Raw genomic sequence first — 10,891 nt, forward strand, 5'->3', positions numbered from 1 at the left:
GTTTATTTGATACTTACCTTTTGTGTCTCTTACCCTCGTTCCATTTTTTAAGTTTAGTTATAATTATTAATTACATTCCAAATTGTTCCATATTCAACAATATAATCTTTGTTCAGTATCAGTTTTGTTTAATTGACGTAAGTGTAAAATACCTATAATACGATAATTTAGTTAGACGTGAATACGGAATAATAATATTCAATGGTTATTATAATTTATCTTTTTCTAATAAAATACCATTGTGAAAGTGAGATAGATTTTTGTAATAGTCAATTGAGTAGCATAGTATATAACCGCAACTGTATAGGTTATGTGTACATTAATAATATTGTTCCTTAGTACATACTGTAATTTTTTTTATATATAAAATACCTAATACATTTGTGTTTAGAATTATATGGAATATAATATATATAATGGAAAACATTTGTGTACAAATATAAATATCTACTTATATTTTACATGTCAGTCAATATGTATTCTAACCGGCCCTTGGTTAAAAATAACTGACCTACAACAATTCATTGAATTATGAATTAAGTGTACAGACTTAACTGTATTCACCGGTATGTAATATGTTAGCTATAGACTAATAGGTAATACAAATATATATTAATATAATGTTACTGGAATTAGAAATATTAGTTACTTGAAGTAGAAACAGAGTTCTTAGTAACTAATTCATAGTTATGAATTAGATTTTTTGTAATTTTGTATATTCCATTTGTATTTTATTTCAAAATAAAATACTTTTTAACCATTAAAATAAAATATTCAAACAAAAATTATGTCTATTGTCATACCCAACAGTTGTAATATAAATATTATCAATGAGATATGTAACTATCAGTGTTAAGAAAGTTCACTTTCAAAGGAACACTTTAATTTGGTTAAATTATTATATTATAAAATAAAACGTCTAAGATAAAATTTATTTTAAAATATAGTTGTTTGTTACATAGATTATGTAATATTAAATATATTGGGTATTATATGATAATAACATAGGTATAAAAAAAAGAAATAGATAATATATTATAAAATAAAACACATTTAGGTTATTATTTATTTAAATAAAAGTCAAGTAAACATACAATTAATATAATATAAAAATATTTCTGTTCGGTAGTTAGGTACCTATAATATAGTTTATAATTTAAACTGTAAAATAAAGATTATGTCCCATTTCTGTAGTTATCAATCGACATAATAATTTTATTATTTATTCTATTATTATAAAAATAAAATGAATTTACAATATAAATTATATTATGTCTTATTATACTATAGACACATATTTTAAAGAATTTTTCTCTGAAATATTACTGAATTAGGTAAAATTAAGCCCATATCAGGATTTAACTAAAAAACTAATTGTTGTTCTTTATGATTTTTTTAGCATTTCAAACTAAGTATAGTTTCCAAAAACCTGAAATGGAGATGCCTTTGCAAAGTTCCCATTATAACCCTTCTAGGGAAACTCTTGGACGCTATTCTGAATATTTGTTACATTCTAGTTACAAGATACGAGCTGGTGATGCAGCATGTAAGTGATTAAGTATTACATTTTATTTTTACAGGGTATTCAAATATATTTTCAGTACTTAGATGTGAAGGTGTACCTAAATCTTGTTTTTAAATTTCATATAAAAGCTTAAGTTTTTATCCAAATTCTTAATATTTCGGAAATCTATAGTAGAATCATTTATTCATCATTAGATTTAAATAAATTTTTGTTTTAGGAAGTAGTTTTTAACTCATTCAATTCACTTTTTTGATAAAATTATTCAAATAATAATATAAGTATAATAATAATTATTATTTTTATTATGATATAAAACATTAATAATGTATTTGTTTATTTTTATTAATTTTTGTTGTTATTCATATTTTTATCTTGACATCAAATATTTAGATTTTAAAATTTTAGTTTCTATATTCTTCAGTTTTTTTTTTCATATACTTAGATATTTAGTTATTACTTATTAATAAAATAATAACCCTGAATACCTCATAAATCTAATAACTGATGTGCTTTATTTTAATAATATTAATAAACGGTAACCTCTTCCATGGAATCCATCACAAATGTTTTATCAGAATTTATTTCTAATTTTAACTCTTTAATTACTCCACTAATTAATCTCCTTACCGAGATTGTCAATAAACGTTTCTGTCCATAGTGTACAGGTTTTTCCCTATTTATCTATCTTTTCATCATATATCAGACCATACCTACAATTACTTATCTTTGTTTACTTTAGTTTATATAAACACGTTGCTATTTTATCTATTTGTATACATTTTGCTCATGCTAACAAATATCATTAATTTTATATGTCATACTATATTTTATACCAATTGTAATTATCCATAGTACTTAAAAATTTTAATTATCATGTTATAATGTTAAAAATTATGTAAGCTTTCAATATCCCTAGATTTAGATAGCCTTAGACTAGGAAAGTCTTATGTTTAATTAATAAAAAAAAAAAAAAAAATTTTAATTGAAAATTATATTATATTTATATTTTTTTAGCTACCAATTCAGTGGCATGTACAACAAGAATACCATATGCTACTTTAATAGCTGCTCTTTTATGTTGTACTGGTATTGGAGTATTTTGTTGTACAATGTATCGTGGTGTAACCCTTAGTGCATTGATGTTGGATCAAGTGTTTCATCTCTATATTGGCTGGTACATTTTTTTTCAATTTTTTATATTGGAACTTAAATAAAAAACAATGAAAAATGTGCATATTTAAATATATGCAATAAAAATCTTAAATACGCATTATAATATGCAATTATATTGTTTTATAAAAAATAAAAAATAAATATATCTTTACAGAATGATTCAAAATATAAACAGGGATGTGTGAACGCTTTCCGCAAAAACAGAAGATTTTTTTAAAAATATGTGTTATTACTTATTATGTAAAAAAATCTTAAAATAGGGCCTGGTGTGGCTCGGTAGTTGGCCTCGGTCACTAAGTGTTCTGAGGTCGCTAGTTCCCGGGGAGACCACCCATGTTTGTAGTTTCAAATCCTCGCTCTATTATATTCACGTGTTTCTCAACCAACCGTAACTCCCCCTCCCCTACAGAATGCTAATGACCATAGTCGCCAATGCTTAAGATCAATAAAAAAAAATCTCAAAATATACAAATTCACTTAAACTTGATAAAATAGGAAATTCACATTTTTTAATTTGAGCTGTATGAATTATGAAACTAATTGGTGTCAAATCAGATATTTGCAGCATCCTAAAAAATATACAACTGTTTAAAGTTTCAATCAATCCCTGTCCATAAATGTTTACTTATGCAGTGTTCAAAATTATATTTATAATTAATATAAATAAAATTTAACTATTAGTATTAATATAATATTTATGATTTTGGTATTTTATATTTTTAAGGCTTGAAACTGTAAAAACCGTTTTAGTTTTGATAGCTGCAGGAATGGGAGCTCTAACATTAATGATTATATTTGTTGGATTTCTGGCTACAGGAGCAACACGCCGTCGTATTTATAAGGCATGGAGAAATAGAGTTGGTGGTCGTATATCTTGTGCAGTTGTAAGTATTATGATGTGATAAAATATAATATTATACGTTGTTTTAAATTTAACATTAAAATTTTTTTTTAGTTTATGGGTATTATTTACGTACTTAAATTTTTTTGGATTTTTGTATTTGGTTTACTAATAGTTTCGACATTTATATTGACCGTTTTTTGGAAAATGTGTGTAAGCACCCAAGTTCAAGATTATCATCAATGCATTGACTTAACACAATTTAGTAAGTATACAACTTCTATTAATACTTGAATGCTACATTTAATCAATAGTATGCTAAACTCTTGTAATGAATATAAAATAAAATATTGTGTTTTAGATTTCTTATTTCCACAATCTACTCGTATTGAATATTTAAAGATATGTGAAATTCGAGAAATAAAGTTCTTCTGCAGAGATTTTGTTGAAAAATCAGAATTTATGTTTATGATGGCAACTTTTGGAGTAATTTTGATATTAATAAGTCTGGTAAGAACTATTTTTTTAAGCCTTACTAATTTCCTAAGAAATTAAGAGTTTTATAATGACTAATTTGAAGCATATTAAGAAAATTATGTAATTGAAAATCAATCTAACCTCAATAATATGGAGCCAGTTTTTTTTTGTATACTGAGCCCAATATTACTTAAGACATAACAGTTTTCAATGACAATTTTAAAAATTAACACACTACTCCATTTCATAGGAGAAGGACCTTGTTTTCCCTTCGATTGTGAGCATCTTCCACCATTTGCGCCTGTTTAGCTCACTGATGGGTGGTAAGAAGTGGGGGTAATTTGGCCTCTTTGCAATCGCAGAAATCAGTCGGATGTGATAAACGAGTTCTTTCTCTCATGAAACGTAGTATAATAATCCATACATCTATACATTTTTTTGGTTATACTTGGAAGAAAATAGACTAAGTTATACTTTCATAAAAAAAAAAATGCCAATGCAGGTCCTACATTATATGTACTTATATTATATATTTTGTTATAAACTACTGCATTTACTTGTTATTTCACACTGAGAATAGGTTTAATATAAAAAATATTAACTGTGAAGTAATTATTTACTAGTTACAAAAATATGTTATTTATTTTATTTTATCATTTTAATAATAATAATTTCATTATATTTAATAGGTTCATTATCTGATGTGTTTATCTGCTAATTATGCTCATATCAGAGATCATGAAAAATTTGAAGAACTTCAAGAATTACAACTTTTGCAAGACACTGATTTTGCTACTTCAAAAGAAAGATTTTAAACATTAATTGACTAATTGAATAAGTAAATTAAACTAATCGCTTAAATCATTCCACAATTTTTAAAATATGTGCTACATTACAGGGTTTCTAAATATTGATCTACCGTCCAGTTAATCATTCATAGTTTTTATATATTTTATTATGTACGCTTAGGGTTGTATCTCAGACGATGGCAATATTTTACTTTATAATTATTATAAAGAATTTTTATTTTGATTACTTATATATAATTTTAGAAGTATATATTTTTAGTTATAAAGTTTTTTAATTTGAATATTATTGTACTAAATATTTAACTATATTTTAAGTATTACTTTTAAATAATAGTTTTTTTTTTTTTGTAACAATAACCAAAATTGATATCTTTAAATTTATTTAAAATTTCAACAACCAAAAAAAATTTATATTCCTGATTTTGTTTCCTATTTTATTTTTAAACAGACTACAAATAATTAAGTCTAGTCGTCTTTCTTTTTCTGTTAGGTTTTATAATTTTCATTTTTCCAGTATTTAGTGGTTTTTTGTTCACTATAAATGTAGAATGTTCCATTAAAAACTTTTCCAATTTTAAGAAATTAGTTTTTGTTAAACAATTATTTTAATTTTGTAAATGGTTGTGTGCTTTAAACATTTTCATTAGCAAAATATGTATCCAATGAGTGTTGATTAATATCGTATGTCAAAACACATTATTTTATAATATATTATATTAAGTGTAATATTTGCATTTTTATTTTTAAAACAACTTTTGTGTATTAATTAGTTAGAAATTATTTTTGTATAATTTAATTACATTACATTTTTGATTTCTTATTAATTATTAAAAGCTAGATTTAATGTTATAATAATATATTTTTAATCATTATCTTATTCTTATTCAGGAAATAATGTTTTAATAAATTGTAAAGCCAATTGATGTACAGTATTCTCTTAAGTCATCCAAATCCTAGTTATCATAATATTTTTTTTATGTGGTATCGTTCTAGTCGTTTAAAGTCCGAGGTTAATATTTTTGAATAACAAAAAATGAAATAGGTGTTTTTATTTATGGAAAACATTAGTTACATAATTACAACCTTGCAGCCAACAGATAAACATTCTATTTAAATATATAATAATATAATGTATTATATTATTAAACATTTGGTTTTTAAAGATTGTTACAGAGAAATGGAATAATAAATTAAAAAATTTGCTGAATAAGTAGTTGACTAGAATGATTTAAGTTTAAAAACCTTAAATTGTGTTTCACACTTGCGGAATCCATACTGCAAATGTTCGACCACAATTTTACCACCCAAAAGATTGTAAAATTTTATTTTTTTTGTCGTGGAATTGTCTCAAGATTTAAAAAATACTATAATTACAATTATAAATAAATTTTACACAGAGATTTCACAATTTTAGTCCACGATTCATGCCTTACATCAAATATTTACCGTATTTTTTAATTAAAAGGAGATAGCACCCTCAAAATTGGTCTTACTCGAAATTTTTTACTGTTTCACACCATTTTTTTTTTGTTTGAAACTCGATTTTTTTCATCACGCCTTACTAAAAACTGAAATATATATACCAAGTGAAGAGCTCAAGAATATAAATTATTAAATAAAGATTTTTCTTTTTATTGCCATAAATTAATTCTAAACTATTTTTACACAAGTATACTTATTTATTTATTTATTTTTATTAATAAACCCGTGGCAACTTAGGCCATTAAGTGGTTTTTAACTGTGGGGGATGGTACTGTAGGTCTTTGTAAACACGTGTTATTTAGTTTGGCAGAATTTCAAGTTGGGCACCCGTAGGTTTTTGCTGTGCCCGGTCGGGGGATGGTGGCCTCTCTCCGGACAGTCATCTGTCCGGAGAGACGTGCCGCTCGTGACCGACATTCGAACCGGCGATAGTCCGCTCGGCCATTCGGTCCCCAATAGTATTCTTACTTGTCTAGTCAAATGTACATATTCTACTATACGATCTTGAATTAATAAACAATAACCATTTACACCTGTACCTAAGCAATTATGATGCTATTCATTTTCTATAATTTTACATTTACTGCTGAGGCACTGACTCGTTCTGTTTCGAAATATTGCTAACTATAATAGGAGCGTTCGATAAAAAAAAAATAGAAGGAGTCAATAAATTGCTGCTATTAACATATTTTGTTTTTAATTATAAGATGTATGTGATAAATAATAACATCAATTATTATAAATTATTGTATACAAATATATTATGACGTCGTGTCGAGCGAATAAAAAAAATCATGCGGAAAATCAAAAAAAATTTTGTGGCAAGGCGGATTTGCAGTTAGTCGAACGTTATGACTGCTCCGGTGCGCGATCGAACGACCACATAGTGCACAGTGAAGCAATTATATTTATGCATCTAAATGAAGGTTAATGTGTACCAGTGGTAACACATAGTTGAACACAAACTCTGGTGGTAAGCCAGAGGGTCTGCCGTACGGCTGATTGTACGTCGACTACCGCGAGCGCCTCACCGATGGAAAGAGACCTGTTTGGTTGTATATATACATAGCACATCGCCACTGGTAATGACTGGTTAGAGTCGGCCAGCCAGATACTGTCTATAGCCGTGGAACCAGCCGCTACCTGGACACGGTGACATCTGGTGGTGGCGTACGGTCGCCACGGGTCTTCCCGCGACCGACTACACACCTCGGTAGAGCGCAATGCCCTTAACGTGGCTGAACATAAAGGAGATATTTTAATACCGACTGTTTACTATAGGAAATAATATTTAATATTATAGGTAGGACATCTTTCTATGTACTTGCACAGTCGCTACACGTGGGCCGTGTGCGTGATAAGTGACTGTGCGTAAATGAAAAAGCCGAGTGCTAATTAACGGCGTACCTATGAATGGTGGTAACGCCACTACATGAATATTAATAATTTTTTTTCGAGTATTCATAATCAATGCTAGGTATAACCTATAATCTATCAACTATCAGAGATAGTTTCTGAAAACTACGATTATGTTAATGTTAATTACAAGCAAATACTAATAAATCGCGGAAAAAATACCTTTTTCTTTGGTACCATACTCCACCCAACATAAAATATGAAGAATTTTTTTTTTATATAGTAATAAATTAATTCCAGGAGCGGTCTTAAGGTTTATTTGTAGGGGGGTTTGGAGTGAATTTTTTTTCGATTTCCAAGAACAAAATTCGGAGACTATTTACTGATTTGTAGTCACTGACGACTGGTGTTTTATAGTGTAAAATTTGATACTGGACAAAACATATAACATAAACCGACTGGTGAGTGATTCTGAGATGAGCAGTGAATGTAATGAATTTACAATGATGAGTGTTTTTTTTTTTTTAATTTTTTCAATTTTTTTTGTTTCTAAACGATAAGTAGTGGACATAATGCTTTAACATTCAACTTCAGTATCTTTTCTTGTGGGTAAGTCAATCTAGGTAGTGCATACGAGATGTAAAAACTTCCTAATAGTTTTCAAAAGTGACAAGAAAAATAAAAAATGTTATGCAAAACAGGCATTTTTACGCAAAATTGGTTTTTGGTGGAACTCTAAAAAAATAATAAATATGTAAAAGATGCATGATATTTTTACTGAATGTTTATATTAGCATATCTACGCACCGTCAAATTTTCAAAATGTTTTGTCTCGTGTTGAGCCATTTATACGCATATTATATTTTTGATTTTTTTGTCCACAAAAAAATTGTTCGCTGTCAAATACTTAAAAATGTAATACAATATTCCTCACCTATTTTTGTTAAGAATACTATTATTGTATACCTAAATATATTTCTAAAAAAGCAACTTAATAAAATTATTACCATGTATATTATGACATAATATAGTCATCTTAATAATGTATAGTTATATAATTTAAGGATTTGAAAGAATAACATAATGGCCAAGTTTCTTATACTTATCATGCAGTATTTGTTTACTCAGTTATTTATAGTATGGGAGATGAATTGTATGTATACGGCAGATACCTACAGAATTATGAAGGAGAGACAATGATTGATCCTCTGTTTATAAATTTGAGAATTTTGTCTCTACAAGGTATATAATATACATAATAGTTATTTTATTATATATTTACATATTTTTTAGGTGAATGAACTATCCTATACTGGTGGAAAAAATGTTAAACCTATGATAAAAAGGCTATGGCTAAGTTATTTAAAGATGAGTTATTGAAAGACTTCTGTGTATGAAGAAAACAGGAATTTTCAAATTTAGCAACCTGTTCAGTAATATTTGGTAATATGTACTATAACCATATATATATAATATACATGGTGTACTTATGTCATTGTACGGGAGGGTTTTTAACAATTATGGATCAATGGCATAGAATTTCATTAAAACGAAAAAAGAATTGTTCCTTTATTTTTAACAAGCTTTATAACAATTTCAAAATTTTACTTCAACACAAAACAAAATCAACTTTATTTTTTCAAACTATAACTACTATATTTTAATGGATTCTGGTAAAGCTTTTTTTTCTGAAAATTTTGATAGTCAAATCATCAATTTTGGTTCGCTATTTTATTAACTATGGTCGTCTAAAGTTTAATAAAATATGCATTAATACTTTTAATTTAAATAACTGGCATGGTTTTAATTTGCAAGAGCTAAATAATGTTTTGTTATTACTACCTTTTTATACACTTAAGTAGTTTAATTGGTAATCTAATGACACTCTTAAAAAAAAATACATAAACAAAACTGTTGGCAAACATAGTTCATTATTTTAATTTTAATATACAATCATCAAAATCAGTATTATTATTTTAATTTGTTTTTATAAGTAATCGTAATTAATTACTTCACAGTTACTTACAATATGATAAATAGTAATATATAGTAATAATGGTAAATTGGTAAATGGTATTCGATTGTTGACATTAATGTCTTAGGTATGTACGGGGGTTAAAAAAATTGTGTAACGGAAAAAGTGCAATGTTTTGTGGTGCTCTTCTCGTAGTGGGAAAAACTTAAAATTTGAATTCTTTATTAGGTGGCTAAAGTAATACCAATGGTATTTGATTCTTGTTATAATAATATTGGAGTTCTGTAATTTACTCAGATTAAAAGTATGCCTAAGTTAGGTACAAACCTTTATTGAGATTGACTACCTATTTATCTTAATATCATGCAAAAGTTTATTTTAAATCATGATTATTCAATAATTCTTAAAGACTTTCAAACAGCTAAATTCATACTTTGTATGCAATACCTACCAATATAGGGACCTTATTGTTCAAATTTCAAGTTATAAAAGTAAGTTATCAGAAAAAATTATTTAGCTCTTGTAAATTAAACCTATACCAATTATTTCAATTGAAATTGAACATAATTATTAAACCGTTCATATTGATAAAAATCTATAGTAGATATTATTAAAGACTTAATTTCTTTTTGATTAAACAAAAATTGGATTTGATCATGAATTGCTCTGTTGTCAATGAGTGTGCAAAATACAAATAATTTAATGCATTTTAGATAAAGTCGAATAGAATAAAAGACAAAGACAAGGTGAAAATTATGGTTCACACTTACTAACATTTGCATTGGCACCTGAAGAATTTTTTCTTGGGGAAACTAAGTTTTTAATACATAAAAAGTAGTTTTGTTAACTCGGCCTAACAGAATTTTTATAATGGTGACCTTTTTCATTTCGTAAAACCACATTCAATTTGTTATATTTTAATATTTATCATAATATATTCAATTTAAACATTTTCCAGGAAAGCCAGGGAGGCAGTGCATTCTAACCCCTTCCCGGTGCATATGGACATTCGTTTTATATGTGAAACCATTTTTGAAATACGTATAATTTCACTTACAAATATTTATTAAAAACCTGATTTATCATTTATAAGAATAAGTGTTTTAATGGATTTCTTTACAATGTACCTACATATATTCATATAAAAACAAAATGGCATATGAAAACAATCGATGGTACATAATTACAATCTACAAAAAACAATACATTATACTGTAAATTATATTAACAATATTACACTACAAAATAATATT

The 10,891-nt window shown here is 26.5% G+C and overlaps 1 protein-coding gene across 1 annotated transcript; it reads left to right on the plus strand.

The window, feature by feature from the left end:
• LOC132935244 (neuronal membrane glycoprotein M6-a-like) lies at positions 1–5,105 on the plus strand. Its single transcript, XM_061001720.1, has 7 exons — positions 1–137; positions 1,400–1,546; positions 2,540–2,699; positions 3,423–3,582; positions 3,654–3,804; positions 3,901–4,049; positions 4,706–5,105. Exons 2-7 carry the CDS (start codon positions 1,435–1,437, stop codon positions 4,829–4,831), a joined length of 858 nt encoding a protein of 285 aa, XP_060857703.1. The 5' UTR covers positions 1–137; positions 1,400–1,434; the 3' UTR covers positions 4,832–5,105.
• The last annotated feature ends 5,786 nt before the right edge of the window (positions 5,106–10,891 follow it).

The sequence above is a fragment of the Metopolophium dirhodum genome, chromosome 1, assembly GCF_019925205.1.
Source record: "Metopolophium dirhodum isolate CAU chromosome 1, ASM1992520v1, whole genome shotgun sequence".
In the NCBI taxonomy this organism is placed as follows: Eukaryota; Metazoa; Arthropoda; class Insecta; order Hemiptera; family Aphididae; genus Metopolophium; species Metopolophium dirhodum.

Excerpts from the sequence above, each read along its gene's own strand:
- LOC132935244 (XM_061001720.1), top strand. The coding sequence starts at position 1,435 with ATGGAGATGCCTTTGCAAAGTTCCCATTATAACCCTTCTAGGGAAACT. Across the intron at positions 1,547-2,539 it reads ACGAGCTGGTGATGCAGCAT|CTACCAATTCAGTGGCATGT; the intron begins GTAAGTGATTAA and ends ATATTTTTTTAG. Across the intron at positions 3,805-3,900 it reads CATTGACTTAACACAATTTA|ATTTCTTATTTCCACAATCT; the intron begins GTAAGTATACAA and ends ATTGTGTTTTAG.